This window comes from Eretmochelys imbricata, chromosome 6 (genome assembly GCF_965152235.1).
Source record: "Eretmochelys imbricata isolate rEreImb1 chromosome 6, rEreImb1.hap1, whole genome shotgun sequence".
Classification (NCBI taxonomy): Eukaryota; Metazoa; Chordata; order Testudines; family Cheloniidae; genus Eretmochelys; species Eretmochelys imbricata.
In genome coordinates, this window is record NC_135577.1 from 38,152,274 (window position 1) to 38,172,449 (window position 20,176).

A 20,176-nucleotide genomic window follows, 5' to 3' on the forward strand; every position below is an offset into this window, starting at 1 on the left:
AGTCCAGCTAAGTAGATAAACCCAGGAACGTGCCCTGAAGGTCAGCAAACTCAGGCTTTATTGGATCAGTGAGGGAGTATGTTGAGATGCACACACTCATCACTGAGAATGCCCATTTCAAGCATAAAGCATCATCCCAAAGAGATCATAAGTAAAATATAAAATACAGCTGAAGTGTCAGTGCAGTAACTGAAATGACATTTTCACTATTTATCATCAATAATAATAGGGTATATTTTTAAAAGAAAAACAATTGTATTTAATTGTGTGACTAATTGTATTTCCAGAAGGCCCCGGGAAGATGTATGTGTAGGACCAAGGTGAGTTAGTTTTTCTGTTTTTGAAGATTTTCATTTCTGGTTATCTCTACAGCCATTTCTGGAGGACGGATGGATGGATAGATAGATACAGAAACTCTTGAGCTGTGTAATAATTATACAAAAAGTAATTTCCTTGTTCTGAATACACAGTGCACACTGAGCCCTCCTAGTGAAAAGGGTGCACCAAGTTAAAGAAAAATCTTCCTTCCATGAAAGAAACTATCATCTCCTTGCATGAATAGTTTGTTTTGCCTGAAGAAATACAATCTTACAGTTGGTAAAATCCAAAGACTATTTCCTGAACACAACCTTTAGCTCTTTATTTGCTGGATTTACCAGCATTGTAAATTGGCTTAACAACCACATACCTCATTCCTTTTGTAGGTCCTCTCTTATATATGCTTCAAGAGCTGACATTGCTCGTGGGCTAAGGATATAAGACACCTTTTTGGTGCCTCCCCATTGAGAAAGCATTTATTAGTAAAACAGTGACATGAAAAATTGCACAGACTACCTTTTCACTTTTCAAGATGGTCCCTCTGAATAAGGTTGAAGCAAGGACTAGCCATAAGGAAAAATTTATCCCTGGAGTCCAAGCTGAATTTGGCCCTTGGTTTGCAACCAAATACCAAGCAGATCAAACTAGGCCTGTCTGAGTTTGGCAACCTAACCTAAATATCACAGACGACGATTTGGTCATCCCACCATGGTTACAGTGAGCTGTAACACCATCCCAGAAGATGTCATGCTGTGGGAGTCCACCTTCAGTGTGCAGCTAGCAGGAGTGAGCTGGGGAAATAACTAGTAGTGACTGGTGACATCTGAAAGCATGTAAGCAAAGCAAACAGTTTAATACAATTTTACAGTCTTCTCCAGCTCGCGTCCTTTTGTGGAGAAGAACTTCCTGCTCTACAGTGGCCATTTCTGGAAATGGCCAACCAAGAGGATTTATGAGCACTCAGAGCCCCATTCCTGGTGTGTTTGGAGAAAAAAAACCCTGTTGCTATCCCATATAGCCAGTCCTCATTTGATCCTTCACTGGATTACAGGATTTACTGAATTGGGGTCAGAGTGAGTTTGGAAATTTTCAGATGTAGCATCTTTCAGCTTCAAATATGTGTATGCATATAATACGCATTTGTGACTCTGCAGAGTCCCAGGGGAGCCAACTGAGGTCACTCAATTAAGGTGAACTGCAAAGAATGGGGCAGACAATCACCAAAGCTGGCGGATATTTCAATACTTAGATTTACCAAGCCAAAACACATTTACCAAAGCCAAAACAGCTTTTATAATACCTCACTGGTTACCCAGAAGCCAACAACACAGTTCCCTTAAAGTAACCCAGCCATAGGCATCCACCCAGACACCCAAGTCAAATATGATGAGGATTACTGAAAATCTTATTCATCCTATAAAAAAGTTCCACCAATCCCAAAGGATTGGACACATTATCTCCCAGGTTAATGAATATTCCGGATCTTACCCAAATACATGCTTACAGCCTATTTTTATTACCTAAACTAAAATTTATTTAAAAAGAAAAGAGAGAGAGTATTAGTTAAAAGATCAGTATACATACAGATATGAATACAATTATTGCGATTCAGATTCGTAGCAGAGATGTTGAGCTTTGTAGATGCAAAGAGTTCTTTCAGAATTAGTTCAGAGGTTATCATCCAGTGTTTATATTCAGGGTGATTCCAGGTTAGGACTGGAGATCTCAGCTTTGTGGCTTAAGCGTCCCCTGCATGAAGCAGCTTTGAGATGAAAGGATCAGGTCTCCAGAGCCTTTTATACAGTTTTCAGGCCTTCTTTGACAGGTCAGAGTCCTTAGGCGAACGATAGACAATTATGGGGATTTTGAAGTAGATGTATTTCCTAAGCATCACCGGTAATTAGCTACACAAATTAACGTAACACAATTTATCCATTAGGCAGTCTATCACAAACTTTAAAGAGTTATATAGACAATAACATTATTTCACCAAAGATTCCTCTAAATGTTAATATTCCCTTTTGATCTCTGAATCAATAGCTATAGTGACAGACAGGAACTGTCTGTTTACATGGCTAACATTTAACAAGATATAAGTACACACATACAATTAGCATCACCTCTTATTTCTAACAATATAGGTTTGCATTTTAAAGTTCTGGCCTATCTATCGTGGAATAGCCCAAATTACCATTTGCATACTTTTCTAACACGACTATAAAGGTTGGCTCTGGGTCATTTAGCCTGCAAGCTGCTTAACTCTTTCTGGCTATATGTCACACTTTGTATAAGATTTCTTGCAGTTATATAACAGGGATAGCAACAACGATTTGCCTGGTCATACTCTGATCAGATAATGTCACAGCATGTATATATGTTACATACATGCGTGTTATATATATGTGCAGATATGGTCCAAAACAGAAATTAAGCTTCTTAGACCTCCCAAGCTCTTGGTCATGTAGACATGGCCCTAGATAGATAGATGGCCAAAAACTTGGGAAGACCAAGAAGCTTAATTGTTCCTTTGGACCACATCTGCAAATCTTTGGCTTGTGGTCCAAAGCAGCTATTAGAATTGTTTGCCTTCCCATTCCTACCAAAAGGTGAAGTCTTCATGGGAAAGTATATTAAATACTCCAAGCATTTATTTCACTAGGCTGAAAAACAATTATTGCCTCCGGTTTGTAGCTCGACTACCAGCTCCTTCCCCAACCTACCATTATTCTAAACAATACCAAATAATTAATATTTCAAAATATTAAGTTAAGTTTTGACTAAATTACAAGTGTTATGGTTCTTGTAGGGGGAAGAATCAGTCTGGCTCCTTAATACTCTGATGATTTCTATGAAATTCAGATGATATTACAATCAACTAAGAAGGTAGCTTTAGCAATACTACTGCAGGTAGGCAAATGATATTACCATGGAGATAATAGAATCCGGATCTGTCAGTATTAAGAGATTGGTTTACGGGGAAAATAAATTCCTTTTAACAGCTGATTTATAGTCCCCAATGCAGCACATACTTAAATTTAAGCACACGAGTGTATCCGTCCCTCTTTAAAGTTAAGTATGTGATTAAGTGCTTTGCTAAACTGAGGTTTGAACAGTGATCTGGCAATGGTTTGGGGTATAGGAGAATTTTTTCTAACGAGGAGTGTTGTACTTTTAAAATAACAGTTTGTTGTTTATTCTACTCTGACTTTTTCCTTTCTTCTTTTCTCTTCCTAAATCATTCTTTTCTTTTCCTTTTTGCAATACTTTCATTTTCAAGGAATTCCTTTTGGTCTGCATGTAATTTTTCCTTATGTTTTTGTTGAACTAGCCCAATTTTTGTGTCATCTGCAAACTTCATCAGAGATGATTTTATGTTTTCTTCCAGATCATTGCTAAAAATGTTAAATAGCCCAAGGGCAGCAATCTCTTTTTATTTTTCCCCCCTAAAACTTCCTCACTTTCCCTCATTTGATGTTATTAATTTATCTTTGCCTCTCTTTAAAACTCAGGAAGCCAGATGCAGCATTGGTTTAACTCCACTGAAGTAAGAGTGAAGAGAGTGACACCAAGGCTGCATTTGGCCCATTGACTTCAATGGGAGCTGTTGGAAGCATTTGACAATCAGGCTTTTCATTTAGGGGTCTACATATGGATTTAGAAGCCTAAATTTCAGTACTATTTTTTTAAAATCTTGCCCAAAAGTTCCAGTTATCTAAGATCCTGTTAAATTTAAGGCAAAACAAACAAGGATAATCAAATACTAAAACATCTGGAACACAAGCATTCATCATTCAAGCACATAAAAAGGTTGTTACAAGGAGGAGGGAGAAGAATTGTTTTTCTTAACCTCTGAGGATAGGACAAGAAGCAATGGGCTTAAATTGCAACAAGGAAGGTTTAGATTTGACAGTAGGAAAACAATCCTAACTGTAGGGGTGGTTAAGCACTGGAATACATTGCCTAGGGAGGTTGTAGAATCTCCATCATTGGGGATTTTTAAGAGCAGGTTAGACAAACACCTGTCAGGAATGGTCTAGGTAATACTTAGTCCTGCCTTGAGTGCAGGGTACTGGACTTGATCACCTCTCGAGGTCCCTTCCAGTTTGATGATTCTACCATAGACTGTGCCTGTGTGTCTGTACAGCACATAGCACAAATGAGCCACCAACCTGACTTGGCCCTCAGGGCACTATTGCAATACAATTATTACTAACAATAACTACAGCAGAACCCAAAGCTTGGTCTTCTAATTCATAAACTATAGATGATATGGACAAACCAAAACTGAAGAATCATTTATCTCCATCTAGTATTGCTCAGTCTTCACTGCCCCAAAATATTTCCCTAACTTTTAAAAATCACCCTTCAAAAATGTATATCTAATCTCTGCAGATGCATTTCCTGTGCAGCATCTCGAAGCATTACAAATTTGTTTAACATAAAATACTTCTGCATGCCATATACTTCATATACTATGAAGAGTAAAGGACAAAGTTCTTGTTTTGATCCACCATTAGTATTAATTAACATTGGAAAGACAGGGAGGTGACACACCATTTCTGTCGTTAAAGACAAATCAAATTTAACATCCAACAAAGAAACTAAACTAGTGGTGATAGCCAAAGTTTTTGAAGAGTTGGGGGGGGGCCTGCGGGGGCAATTATTGGATAGTCATTTTAAAGTTGCCAACCCTCTAGGCTTGTCCTGGAGTCTCCAGGAATTAAAGATTAATTTTTAATTAAATATTGTCATGTGATGAATACGCCCAACTAAAATTGGCAACCCTAGGTCAGCTTGAAACACCTTAAGTGGGCCTGACTTTGAAAGGATTGGTGCTCAGCACTCTATGAAAACCAGGTCTCTTCAAGGTGTCTTAAGTTGGCTGCTCAAAATCACTAGTCACTTCTGAAAATTTAGGCCTACATTTTGATCCTCTAAACCAGTGATTCTCAAACTTTTGTACTGGTGACCACTTTCACATAGCAAGCTTCTGAGTGCGACCCCCTTATGAATTAAAAACACTTTTTAATATATTTAACACCATTATAAATGCTGGAAGCAAAGCGGGGTTTGGGGTGGAAGCTGACAGCTCGCGACCCCCTCATAATAACCTCACGACCCCCTGAGTGATCCCGACCCCCAGTTTGAGAACCCCTGAAAAAACAGAGGAGAATTCAGTTTTTATGTATTACTAGGGATAATGAACGTACAAAGTGGTTGGACTTGGTAGCAGGAAATACTAAAGTGTGGCAGAGACTGCAGGACACAAAGGAAAAGCAGCTAAGAAGCTGGATGAAATTAAAGTTTGGGATGTCTGAGTAAAAATCATGCTAATAACCCAGTTTTAGAGACAGCTGCAAGGAGAGTTAGTTATTCCTGCAATTGAGGGTGTGCGTGTGCTTCCAAGAGCTGTAGAAAGCAAACAGTGAGAGCTTGGCAAATCTATTTACTTTTAGCTAGCTGAAATATTTCCAGAGATTTTTACCAGCTTTTATGATTCAGCCTCCTCCCCTAACGCAGGCAAACTGAGTGGGCCTTGGAAGTGTGCGACCCACAAACATACAAACAAGATCATAGGCCCTAATCCTGAAATGATCTTACTGTAGGCCCTAGTCTCTCTGCACAAAGCACATTATAGGATTGGGGCCATAAACCGTGTCTATTAATTTCAAGTGGAGTCTACGTTTCACCAGCTAGTTTACTCCACAGAATGCAGCAAGAATTCTGCCAAGGTGAGTGTGTATTTAGAAAACACAATGCAAAGCTAAGAGTTTTCAAAAGACAAAGATTAAGAGATGAAGTTATAGGGAAAATGTTACAGAAAATAAGAAGCGAGACAAGCATGAACAAAAAGGGAAGAGTCTAGAGAGAGAGGGAAAATGGTCTCCAGATGGAGGATGGAGGGGATGCCAAAAGTCATGAAGACTTTTTGATTTTAATCCCAATTTCCCAAACAGTGGATGTTGTTTATAAGACAAAATTGTTTGTATGTTACTGCCTAACGCCCAAAGCTCTGGAACAAGCTGGGGTAGCCACAGCAGGGTTCCTTTTTAAGCATTAAATCAACGTGTTACATCTGTCAAAATCCTGGGGAGCCACAGGCAGTGATGCCAAATTCTAGAGGCTGAACTCAGCAGGAGCTGTGTGGTAAACTTGTGCATTTAGAATCAAAGTTTGGTTTATTAGCTGTCACCCTCTGGAAATGCTTTGGAGACGCTTCAGTCAAAACCCAGAAACCATGAAGTTTCCATCCGTCTTCTTCCCATTATATTTCTGATATAGTAGATGATCTGAAAAACCCTGCATAAAACCTTATTGCTGACACTGATGAGTGGGAGCGTTGATCTAATATGTGTCCTTGAAAGCACAGATGATCTTAGCGTTGTTGTTGTTGTTGTTGTAATTATAAAGAAGAAAGTTTCTAGCTCTTTTCTCTGTGCTGAAAATAAGAAAGTATTGTGAATTGAGTGCTAGGGCTGAAATGAATAAGCAGCTGCAGCAGGAGCCTTGTGAATGGGTGAGCAGCGCTCATTCCTCACACCCAAGTACACATGCTATTAATAAAAAGAAAAGGAGTACTTGTGGCATGCTCAAATAAATTGGTTAGTCTCTAAGGTGCCACAAGTACTCCTTTTCTTTTTGCGAATACAGACTAACACGGCTGTTACTCTGAAACATGCTATTAATGTAAAACAAGCTGGCTAAGTGTGAGGGATAGCCCAAACAATCACCTTGCTAATCTTCTTCAAACTCCTCAGGTCAGCCTTGCCCAGAGTGTTGTGATCATGGTGCATGGGGACTCAGTTATGTTGGGGAAGGCTGGTTTACCAAAAAACCCTAAAGCCAGCTCTGCTTGGTAATATGTTCAGTCATGTCTGATGCTGGGGCTGAGCTGGCTACTGTACATTCAGGCCCCCATTAAGCAAAGCACTGAAGCATGTGCTTAAATCCCATTGATTCTCACATGCTTATGTGTTTTGCTGGATTGGAGCTTCATAGGTAAATGGCTCCTAGCCCTTGCGCAAATGGGCAGAGGGGTAGGAAACCGTGAGGATAACCCCAGTTTGTAATCCCAGCATGCTGTGGTTACACTGTGTGCCTTGGACAGATCACAGCCTACCGCAATGTCCCTATTTCTAAAATGGAAATAACTCTTGCCTATCTCACAGGGGTGCTGGAAGGATTAATTAGTTAATGGTTGCACAGTCCATTGGCAATGTAAAGCCCTAATTAGTTGTGATTGTAAAGCTTTTGTAATTAGGAATTTTTGGTTAACAGGTGTGATAGCAGTGTGTTTTTCTGCGGCAGTGCAAGCTAATGGTATGAAACAGAGGGCATAATATATTGGCACAGCAAACAGGTTTACAAGCTACTTATACTGTGGTGTAATGATGCCTGGGAGTCAGTGGATATTACTGTGACTTCTGTTTATTGAGAGATCTGCCATATAAAGAAATGCTTCCAAAAGCCAGCTGTTGGGGAAGTCAAGCATGGTGTATGTGTCCCGCCTCTTTATCACTGTGCTATGCTGTAATGGTTAGTGGCAGGAGCACAGGACTTTTGCGAAGCACAGCAGTTTTGGGTCATTCAACATTTCTTTGATTTTGCTTTGATTTGCATTGGTCCTTGCCCCTGATGTTCCACTGTCCTTTTCAGGTTTGAACCAATCTGCAAACTCAGCCCAAACCACTGAGCTCTTCCTGGTTAAACTCCAAGCCATTAATATCTTTCCATCAGTCTCCTCTTCAGTGAGATAGCATCCCCCAATCCAACAAAGTCAGAGGCTAGAAACCCCTTTCCACAAGCAATGTCTCTTACTGAAAGTGACAGGCTCCCCATCTTCTAGGGAGGGGGTAGCCACCCAGAGGCCATTAGCACCATATTGTTCATGCAACCAGCAGGCTTCCCCTACTCCTGGGTTCTGTCAGAATATGTCAATTGGCTCTCTCCCTGTATCCTGGGTCCCCTATTGAACGAGAAGGTAGGAGTCTGGCAGCTCTGAGTGGAAAAGGGAGGTGCATTGAGAAGGCTGGGTCTTTAGCAGGCTGGATATCTTTCAGGGGCAAGAGAAATCTTTTCCCATGAAAACCTGACGTGTCTGTCAGCAGATGAGACTCGGGAGCAAGTCATGGGAGGAAACTGAGAAAGGGAGGGACAGAGGCAGAGCGGTGACGGTGTGAGAGGCACCTAGCAGAGGAGGCTAGCAGGATGTGTGTCAGGGAGCCATGTCCAGGCTCAGGGGTGGGAGGTTCCGTGGCAGTTGGGAGGCAGCCAGTCTGGGGGAGAGCCATGTTGTCGGTTGGGAGCCTCCATGCCACGGCGCCTTGAAGGAAGCTGCTTCAGGAAAATGGACTGCGCCTAACCACTGCGCTGTGCCTTCCTAGTCCTGCCGCTCTGGCTGCCTGAGTCACCTCTAGAGTGTCCTGCTGGTGTTGGAATCTGGACAGCCCAGTAAGCGCCTGCTGATGCTGTTTCCCCATGTGGGCCTTCAAACCTACAGCTGGGACGAGGGTAAAGGGAGATGAGGGAGCGACTGAAGCTGCTGGTGCCACAACCCTGCCTTGGAGGTGGTGCAGGGGGCCATTATTCCTCAGGAGGCACAATGCCTCCCCGAGCAGCTCCCAGCGTGTGGGGAGAGAGGGCACAGACTGCTGCTGCTCCCCAGGAAGTGCCCACCGCCCTTGCAGCTGGCTAGCGGCACTAGCCCTAAGTGCTAATAGTAAAGCCCAGGGACTGTACTCATGGCTGGAGCCCGTTCAGGTGGAAAAGCCACCCCCTGGCCCATGTTGGCTTTTTAACAAGAAGATTAACTTCACAGCCCGCAAAGTGTTAGTTAGTCTGGGCATTGCTGTCCTGAGGGACTAAGTGACAAATGTGTCCCAGTGCCGATCCAGTGTGTTAGGCAGAGGCTGATAAAACACTAGCTCAACATATTGCCAGCTGCAGGGGACCCTGACCCAGAGTTAAATGTGGCCTACCACTCTTCAGGGCACTGACTGTAACTTGCCCCTGGTAGTTCACATTCAGGAGACTATGTGCTCCCAGTGGATTTCTGACCTCTCCCCGTATAGTGCAAACAGGACATAAGGCTGGGATTTTTCAGAGGGCTTTTAGGTAGTGCTGACTGGAAAATATTGAAATATGGGGAGAAAAAGCATAAATATGTTAAATTTTTCCAAGGAAAATTTTTTGATTTTACAGCGAAAAGTCAAAAACTGAAATAACTTGGTCAGGACATGCCATTATAGTGCCTCATGGAATATTGGGTGCCTCATGCTCTGATTCTCATCTATAGGTTGGGCTACCTGGTTGGATTACATTTCCTATGATGTGCCATGGTCTCACCTCATTCTGAAGGCAGTCAATTGCATCATAGGAGTGCCTGGCTGTGGTGCATTATGGGAGCTATAAAATTTGGCTGAGGAGACCAGCCCATAGAAAAGAATGGGGACGTGAGGAAAATGAACTTCAAAAACCCATAAGGTCTGGTGGCAGACCATTTCTGATGAGCTATTTCAGTTTTTGGATGTTTGTTTTTGTGATGAAAAATAAAAAATTTTCACAAGTAGGCACTTTTCCTACAAAGTTTTGTTTTGTCACCCCGCAATTTTCTATTGAAAAACAGTTTTGACAGAAATTTTTCAATCAGACCAACTCCTTATTGACTTTTCCAGTATTGCCAGTCCCAAGCACTGAAAAATCATACACCTCATTCCCCAAGATCAGGGCTATTGCAGTACAGAAAAAGATTCGCTATGAGAACTGATGTGGAAAGGTTCAGTAGTGTTCTCAGACAGTGCTGTCTGTTAAATGCAAGGAGTTATCTCTGTGAGTAGCATTTCCCTCTCATATGTCCCTGGAATCTATTGGTGCACAGTCTAATTGTATTCTTGTGAAGTAGTGGTTCTCAACCCGGGGTACATGCACCCCTGGGGGTATGCAGAGGTCTTCCAGGGGGTACAGCAACTCATCTAGATATTTGCCTAGTTTTACAACAGGCTACATAAAAAGCACTAGCAAAGTCAGTACAAACTAAAATTTCATACAGACAATGACTTATTTATACTGCTCCAGATACTATACACTGAAACGTAAGTACAATATTTATATTCCAGTTGATTTATTTCATATGGTAAAAATGAGAAAGTAAGCAATTTTTCAGTAATACTGTTCTATGACACTTTTGTATTTTTATGTCTGATTTTTTGTAAGCAAGTAGTTTTTAAGTGAGGTGAAACTTGGGGGTACACAAGACAAATCAGACTCTTGAAAGGGGTACAGTAGTCTGGAAAGGTTGAGAGCCACTGTTATAAAGGATCTTCCACAGAGCCCCAGTGGGAGGAACAATGATACAAATCTACATCTCTTTCCCTTCCATGCCCCACTCAGAGTGAACTGACAGATCTAAGGTCATCTGAGCTCAGAATCAGAGAGGACAATCCACACCTATGTGCAAATTTCAGAGTAACAGCCGTGTTAGTCTGTATTCGCAAAAAGAAAAGGAGTACTTGTGGCACCTTAGAGACTAACCAATTTATTTGAGCATGAGCTTTCGTGAGCTACGGCTCACTTCACATCCGATGAAGTGAGCTGTAGCTCACGAAAGCTCATGCTCAAATAAATTGGTTAGTCTCTAAGGTGCCACAAGTACTCCTTTTCTTTTTACCTATGTGCAAAGGTACAAATTCAGCCCTGGTGGATTCAATGGAGTGGCACCTGCTAACCCCAGATTTGAATATGACCCATTGACTTCCGTGGAATTGCAGTCACATATGTGAGAGCAGGACTGGGTCCTTAATTTATTTTCAAAATCTAGCAGTGTTAAAGGTAATAGCTTTGTGTACAAAGAGGAAAAAATTGGAATTTCATATGTTTCTGCTTTCAAGAGCAGAATGTATCCAGCGTGATCAAATATATGTTGTGTACTAAAATATATAGGCATACACTGAATAATATTATTCAGTACATACTATCCCACTGTGTTCTAGATTTTATTTTGGTTTCTTACCTACCTGATACATTGTTTTTATTAAAAGGAGGAAAAGCGACAATGAAAACCCGGAATTTACCAAAGGTACTAGCTTGGTATTGGAGAATCTTTCCGAGATTTTTTTTTCTCTTAGTGCTTTTCATCACATTGTTTGCCATTATTTGGAGCCAGAACAAAGAAGAGTGTAACTGCTTAAAAATGGGAAAGCCTGGATTAACGTCATTTCACGTAGGTAACAAAAGGAATGAGGCACAAATTGATTTAGAATAAGGTTATTTGTTATTGGTGGAATATATACAATGAGTTGATAAAATCTCCCAAAAGGGGAGGAGGCTCTGAACAGCTATTTCAGAAAAAAAAATGCATATAAATCTATTTAATGAAAAATTCTGAATCTTTGACAAGACACTGCATTGTAAGTTTTCCAATGATGCAAACATTTTTCAGCAGTTAAAAAAATATGTAGACCTTTAATGGCAGTAGTGACTTGCAATACTCATGCTGAAAAAGGCCCTTTCCACTATAGGGAAGAGAGCTTTGGCAGTACTGACCAAGTAGATTCCTCTCCTTGAAATTTGTCATAACAGAACTCAGGCTGACTTTTGTCGCCATTATTCCTTGAATTTTAAAAAAAAAAGTCTGACGTTTGTTTAGGCTGATCAGGTCTGCAAAACCAAGGTTCATATATTTTGGATCCTCCAGTCCTGATGCTTTGCAGTGTCTTGGGAGCTTATCTGTGCATGAGAGTGTCTATGTGTCTGTGGAAGAGTGGGGAATAGAGGAAAAATTAGGTTACTTACTAGTAATGAGGATTAATTAGCTAATGTCTGCAAAGCGCTTTGAAGATGAAAAGCACTATATGAGTGCTAAATACTATTAAGTAATTAAAGTTCTTTGATTGCCTGCTAGTTGATGGGATAACAGCAGTCCTTTCCACCCCACCCCACCTTGTCTTGCTTGTGTTTCACTATTAATCTGACCTTGTTTCTGTTTGACTGTGCAGTGTTCACTACCAACAGACACTTATCAGAGTGCCAACTCTAATCTGTCACAGAATCAGAGGTGCTGGTAGGGCCATGGGTATGTTAAAGAGGGGTTTGCATTCAGGTCCACATTCCAAATATGAAACTTTCTAAGTCAAAACTGTGCCCAAAGATCAGGTTTGTACACACTATAAAAGAGTCCCCTGAGTCTTCTTGCCCAGATGGTGAGGGAACCTGACCACACCCAGTTATTTATACTGGGTGTCTTCAGTTCAGTCAGGCCCCAGCTCTTTACAATTTGCAAGGGGCCCTGGCCATTTGCAGATCTTAAGTCTTTCTGGTTTACCCTGGGAGTTTGTTGCACTTTCCATAGGGCTGAGATGAAGGGCTCCCAGCTGGAAGTTCCTTCTGTGGCTCCAGAAGACCCTCCAGCAGTCTCCTGCTCCATTCCCCCAGATTACTTCATTTTCCTCCCTTTTAAAGGCCCCCTCCCAATCATACATGACTGACAGGTCCGGAGGAGTGGGGATAGCCCTGTCCCCAGGACCTGTCTGGCACCCTCCTCACCAGTGTGTGGTCTATTCACCCTGTAGCACACACCCGTAGACCAGGGTGAAATAGTGCACTGTGTTATGGCTGACACAGTGACACTGTTCAGTGAGAAAATTTTCAGAGTTGCAGTGGGTGCCGAGGAGGAAAAAAAGCGAACATGGTATTGGTCTTCAAATGCAGAAAGATGAGGGAACCTGGCAACTCTTAGCTAGTAAGTTTAACATTAAGCACTAGTGAAATAACAGAACTACTATCTAGAGCCAAAACTCACAAAACACCTATAGGAGAATGGAACCATGAGCAATAAACAACGTGACGTTATAAAAAACAAATCTTGTCAGACAAACCCACATTTATTTCAACAGAATTATGAAATTCTGGGTGATGGGAATAAGATAGATATAATCCATTTGGAGTTTATTAAAGCATAGTTGCTTTCATAATCTTACTCCTTATTAATTCAAATAAGCTTGGATATAAACACTATCATATGGGATGGAAAGTCACAGAAGTTCTGAAAACAAAGGCTAATGATAGGCAGCAACGTATTGGAGTCGGGGAGAGTGTTTAATGGAGTGCTGCTGGGACAGGTCATGCCCTGTCTTATTTAACATCTCGTTGATAACCTGAAAGAGGGAATAAACAGCAAATTGTTAAACTTCCTAGATATATTAAATTCAGCAGTGTTGCTACAGGGCGAGAAATAATCCAAAGAATGTTAAAGGGTTGGTAAAAGGAAAGAATATACTGTTGTGTTGTTGACAATCTTGTGGGATTTTACCTAAAATAAATATAAATGACTGGTACGCAGTATCTGCATAATTTCCTTGTATTTCCCTGTATCCACAATAAGAAATAATATAAATACTGAGGTGAGCTACCTATAAATTTTATTTAACTATCTGAGTCCATTGGCAAGTTTTATGTCCTGCCCCAAAATGAGAAAAAAGAAAAGGAGTACTTGTGGCACCTTAGAGACTAACCAATTTATTTGAGCATGAGCTTTCGTGAGCTAATGAGAGTCATCTTGGAGAAGTGAGTTAATGCACTTGAGAAAAAATAATCCAAAACACAGGTGTTCAGTGGAGAGAAACCTGAAAAGCAGTAATGCACAGCCGTAGGGGTGATTGTGGACAGCAAATTGGATATGAGATTACAGTGTATAAAGCAGCAAAAACTCTGAATGAAAATTTGGTCTACATGTGCAGGGTAGTCTTTGCTAGTAGTTACAGCAGAGGTTTGGAAGACAGGTCTCCTGGGTTTTATTCCCAGTTCTGTCACAGCTCCCTATGCACTCTAGCACAGGGGTTCTCAACTGTTTTCTTTCTAACCCCCCTCCCCCCCGCCCCCTATGCTATAAAAACTCCATGGTCCAGCTGTGCACAATAACTTTTTTGCATTTAAAAGGCAGGGCGGCATTAGGGAATAGCAAGCAGGACAATTTCCAGGGGCCCCACACCACAGGAGCCCGCACAAAGCTACATTACTCAGGCCTCGGCTTCATCATCAGGTGGCAGAGCTCAGGCCCTCAGGCTTCAGCCCCATGCGGTGGGGCTTTGGTTTTCTGCCCTGAGCCTCACGTGAGTCTAATGCTGGTCCTGCTTGACAGACCCCCTGAAACCTGCTTGGGGCCCCCTGGGGGCCCTGGACCTCAGGTTGATAACCACCGCCCTAGCACAGGTCACGTAACTTCTCTGGACCCTCAGTTTACTTATAGGCAAAACAGGTCTAATAATAGATACATCACAGAGGAGTTTGTGAGGCTTAACTTGCTAATATTGTATTTGTTAATTAGCCTGGAATTCTGGGATACTTGTTCTCTAAGTTAAGAATTCTGCTAGGGATTTTTGAGAAGTTGCATTTAATTTAAAGAAGAAAAAAACCCTCTCATCATAGAGAGCATAAAGCTTTTGCTAATGCGTATTATTCCCTCTCTATAAATATCTGTGAGGAAAAGGATTCTAACAGCACTTTTCTGTGCCCTGGTTCCCACTGCTATACCTTGCTATAATACAAAAATACATAAATAGCAATAATAATGTCCTTCACGTATTGGAGCATTGGCAGATTGAGAGGTATAAAACAGACCAATGTATAGGAACAATACTGTATATATTGTATGCTGTAGCTTGCATCAGTCTCACATATTAGAAAGTAACAGTATTTTGTTTTTAAGGCCACAGCTGGACAGGCGGCGACAGCTGGCTTGGAGGCTCCTGTTTGTGAGATGCCACAAAATCAAAATTTTACTGTAAAAGAAAGTGTGATAGACCCTTTACCGATTCCATATGAATATCTCTTAGGCTCTCATCCTACTAAAAAAAGTGAGTGTTGATTGCAAGATGGACTCTGGTCAGCCCAGTCCCTTGCAGTTATATTCAGAACAAAAGTATTAACATGCCGTGCAAGCAAATTATCAAAATAACAAATGACCTTAAAAAGTAAGAGATCTGAGAGGTGAAATCACCCAGGTTTCCCTGAAACATCACAAGCCACAAAAGAGGGAGAATTCCATCTCTGTTTTGGTCCAAAGAAACTCTGCCCACCAAATCTCTCCAGCACTATAGCAACATAATAATACTGGCCCCAATTCAAGGTACTTAACCACATGCTTCATTTTAAATATGTGAGTAATCTCACTTATTTCAGTGGGACTACTCACAGTCTTAAAGTTAGGAATGTGCTTAGTATCTTACTGAATCAGGGCCACTATGATATCAGACCAATGAAACATTGGTTTTTCATCCGTGAGGAAAAACATAATGTAAGTTCTGGAGTTTCCCCTTAAATAAGGGCAGAATTTGGCCTATTCTTCCTAGCAGCTTCTGAAATTAATCTTTTAATGGGTGTCATGTACACCATGTTTGTTACTTTCCTCTTTTTCACCTAAAACTACCAGTAAACAATGTACATATGGATATCCAGTACCACTGCATGTAAGTGCGTGTTGGAACAATCAAGAGTAAGGTGCTGATCTTGCAAGCAGCTCCACATGGCAGGAACTCCTGGGAGGGGATGGTTGGAGCACTCCCTGGACGGAGGCTGGGGAAGAGCAGGGTGTAGGGGCTCATGCACCATGGAGTCAGGCTAGTGGTGGGCTGGGGCAATGGCCAGTTTTTCTGCCTCTTGGAGGTGGCAGCCTTATTTGGACCCTGACCAGGTTTGGCCCTAGTGCCCCTGGAGATGTGGGCCAAATTTAAGTGAGTGGCATTGCAGCCTGGCACATGGGGTCACAGCACTGCTCAGGTTGGCATCCTAGGCAGCTGGGCCTCTTCTCAACACTCCTACCAGATGGCCATGGTGTAAGAGGAGGAGGGCTTCTGGGAGAGGTCAGGTTTCTCAGGTCACTTTTTGTGGTTCAGCTCATCCTTGACTTGTTCTTCCTCCTTGCTAGTGTCATGAGCCATCAGAGCCACAGTGTCCTCTTTGGAGTACTGGTGGCTGGCCACGAAGGCCACCCTTCTTCCCAGGGGGAAAAGAATCAGCTTTCCTTTCAGCTCACTTGCCTGCCCAATCACCCAGTGCCTCAGAGACAGTCCCCTATTTGTATTGATTCAGATCAAACTTGTGTCCAGAGCCAGCTGAGACTCGGTGCCCCTTTTTCTTTGGAGCTGGTAAAGTTCCTCTCTTAGTCCTGCCTGTTTTTCAAAAGGTAGCAAGGCATCTCTGGCTTAGGTATCCAATGTACTAATGTACTGGCTCTTTTCTGATTTTTACGGTCTCCAGCAAGTTCTGCTTTTGGCAGGAACCCTCCCCCCCATAGCTGGAGAGCCAGCTGGACATGGTCAAGTTCATTTGTAAGTCACATTTCATAAAAACACCCAAGCATGTAGCCTATTTAGCAAACATTTCCCAGAACAAAAGAAGAGAGTGTGGGTATTAGATTTTTTAAAGCATCTAATTGGCATGCATATGTAAACTAAATATTCTAGATATATTAATATTAAACATATTTCACATTAGATTTTTTAAAAAGTTTTGTCTGAACTTTCCCTGATGGTTTAGAATAACTATCTTATCTGGAGATTTTGAGAAAGTCCTGGTGGCAGATCTGTGAAAGGTGAAAGTTGGATAAGTTGTTATTCCTGATGTGCAGTACAGTGAAAAAAACAATGCTAAATCCTATGGTGACCTGGGGTTCTGAAGGCTACATTTTGGTCAACAGTAAAAGGAAGCAACCAAATCTCACTGCTCTACCATGTTATTTGTACTTGGCTGGCACAGGCATTCATTTTAGCACCAGGGAACTGAGTTCAAACTTGTATGCATGTGCCCTGAGCTGCAAATTTCCACTCCCAGACTAGGCACTGAATCTAGGGTCTTACACTGAAATCAATCAGTGTAAGCAGGAAATGATTGTGATACAGGGTACTTTCTCCCTGATTCTCAGATGTATATATCTCTCGCTCTAGATATACACATTTACATTTATAATCACTAGAGTCTTAGCACAATGCTCAGCTCACTGATTACATATGATGCAGTTACACAAATAATTAATAAATGGAGATGTTCTGATATTTACAGACTGTATATCACATGCTCTAGCTAGTTTAAGGAAGGTGTGTGTATGGGGGGGGGGAAATTTCCATAGTGCACAGGGCCCTAAAATTCTTTAATTTGGCCCTGCATATTTCACTGAGTAATTGGAACTACTATGGGAAAACACAGGCCCAAACCAGCAAAACTATAATTTCACATGACTCTGCCTCTAGTTCACCAGAGTAGGAACAGTTCATAGAAGGAAAAAAAGAGATCATATAAATTATTTCTGTTTTTACCTTTTGTAGGATATTTGTCAATTGGGATTTCCTCCATCCACCGGAAGAATAAATACTATCTAATGAGAACAATTGAGTCCATTTTTAGTCAGTCCAGCCCAGAGGAGTTAAAAGGGATAGTCTTAGTTGTCTATCTAGCAAACAATGATTCTACTCTAAATAAGCAAACAGCCAAGGAGATTAAAGATGGATTTAGTTCATATATTGATGAAGGAACTCTTCTTGTTATATGCAGCTCTCTAGCCAGTTATCCTTCTTTACAAGGTCTGCAAAGGAACTTCTGGGATAAAGATGAAAGCGTCCGGCACAGATCAAAACAGAATGTGGACTATGCTTTTTTAGTTAATTTTTGTGCCAGCCTCTCACATTATTATCTGATGTTGGAAGATGATGTGGTTTGTGCCAATGGTTTCCTTTCCATAATGCAACAATTCATACGTGAACGGATGGAACCCTGGACCACAGTAGCCTTTTCCACATTGGGCTATATAGGGAAACTCTATCACAATGAAGATCTTCCCAAACTGGCACGATTCCTGTTGCTGTTCTATGACATAATGCCCTGTGACTGGCTCTTAGAACTTTTCCACCAATCCAAAGCTCAGAAAGAAATCATTACCTTCAGACCTTCTCTTTTTCAGCACATTGGCAGAATTTCATCTTTTCACACTATGGAAACTATATTCAAAGATCCAGAGTTCCAAGAAGATTTTGGAGATTTTGGAGACTTCCCTGCTGTCTCCTGTTACACAGACATACCAGTGTTTGATGATTATGTGCCTGAGGAAGTTTGTCCACCTGGCAAAGGTGTCTTTTGGGGAAGGAATGTAACAACAGGAAGCTCCTTTACCATTGTTTTTGAAACACCAATAATTCTCCAGAAGCTTCAGATTTATACAGGATCAGCTGAATACAACCGGGACATTCTGTATTCTGGTTACGTGGAACTGGGCACAGTGAAAATAAAGGAAAATGATAATGCAACATGCAAGATCTTCAGGAGAGCAGGAGATTTTCGCAATGGAAAATTTGAATTGGACAACTTTGGTCAAGTTATGGAGGAGCAGATTCACTGCCTTCGAATACAGGTAACTGTCACACAAAAGGAATGGCTGATAATAAGGAAAATAAATATTTGGGTCAAAAAGGGTTAATGGGTTAAAACTCAGGTTCTGTTTTGCCCCTTCTGTTTAAAAATGGGAAGGAAATCCATATTACACATCACCTTGTACTACTCACTATGTAACAAAAGCAACTTTGTTTTTGGTTAATGAAAAACAAATGACTTGGTAGGCATTTCTAGTTGAAATAAGCAAAATAAAACTCTAATACAATACATTAAATTTTTTCTCCCACAATGCAGTTGTGTCTATGAAAGGTCATTGGTAATAGAACTTGTATGCCCACTCTTTAAGTAGGATTCATCACCTATGTGGTGGTCATAAACACTTAGGCTATGTTTACACTAGCACTTACTGCGGTGTATCTTATGTCGCTCAGGGGTGTGAAAAAGCCACCCACCTGAGCGACATAAATTACACCAACCTAAGCACTGGTGTAGACAGTGCTATGTTGGTAGGAGAGCTTCTCCAGTCAACATAGCTATTGTTGCTTGCAGGGCTGGAGTAATTAAGCCGACAGGAGAACTCTCTCCATTTGGCTTCGAGTGGTTACATTAGAGAGCTTACAGCACCACAACTGCATCACTGCAGCTCCGCTGCTGTAAACTCTAGTGTAGCCATAACCTTAGGGTTATATTTAGGTGTATATCTGCCTAAATCTAGGTTCTCTGTTCAGCTGTTGCCTAACCCTGTAGATGTCTCTCAAAAACAGGATACATAAGGGCGCCATGAAATAAGGAGGCAAACTTCTGCTTAGTCCCAAAACATAAATGTCTTAATTGTTTAAATGTAATTACTGACTCATCAGCATTCATGCATCCACTCATTCCCACACATCCTCACAACAATGAGGTCATTGTGACACTGGGAAAATATCGCTAAAAGGTGGAAGCAGAGTCTAGGTCAAGTGGATAACCTTACCTTAATAGCCTTTCGCCTACAAACCAGAAAGCTGCTTTCAATATCCCTTAGAAATGCTAATTTTTTATTAAACATTTGGCCAACTAAAGTTACTCAAGCATAAATCCAAATATGGCCTGTGTTCCATACGCCACATCTGCACAGGAAGTCACAGACCCTACACCAAAGAGATTGCATTCTATCCATATCTATACCCTTTTTGTGTTGGGAGGAAGAAAAGAGCATGCTTAACATATATGTGTATATGAATCTGTGTACACATATGTGTATATGAATGTCTCTCAATGGAAATGCAACAGAATTGTGGTGACACTTTTCCACACTCCTTTTTTTTTGTGTTTACTATGCTTGTACAGTAGAGGGCACCAAAGCTTCATTAGCCGGCCTTCACAAATTGACCTTTTTTTCTGATGATGCTGACAATTTCATGCATGCTATTTAATTATACGTGCACAAACTCTACCTAAAATACATGTAAAATCAATCCCAGGAAAAAAGAAATTAAGCACT

General features: G+C 41.2%; 1 protein-coding gene across 1 annotated transcript; it reads left to right on the top strand.

Moving 5' to 3' along the window:
* The first annotated feature begins 11,368 nt into the window (after window positions 1-11,368).
* LOC144266392 (alpha-1,3-mannosyl-glycoprotein 4-beta-N-acetylglucosaminyltransferase C-like) lies at window positions 11,369-18,778 on the top strand. The gene is made up of 3 exons (XM_077819848.1): window positions 11,369-11,536; window positions 15,020-15,167; window positions 17,634-18,778. The coding sequence occupies exons 1-3, from the start codon at window positions 11,369-11,371 to the stop codon at window positions 18,776-18,778; spliced, it is 1,461 nt and encodes a 486-aa protein (XP_077675974.1).
* The last annotated feature ends 1,398 nt before the right edge of the window (window positions 18,779-20,176 follow it).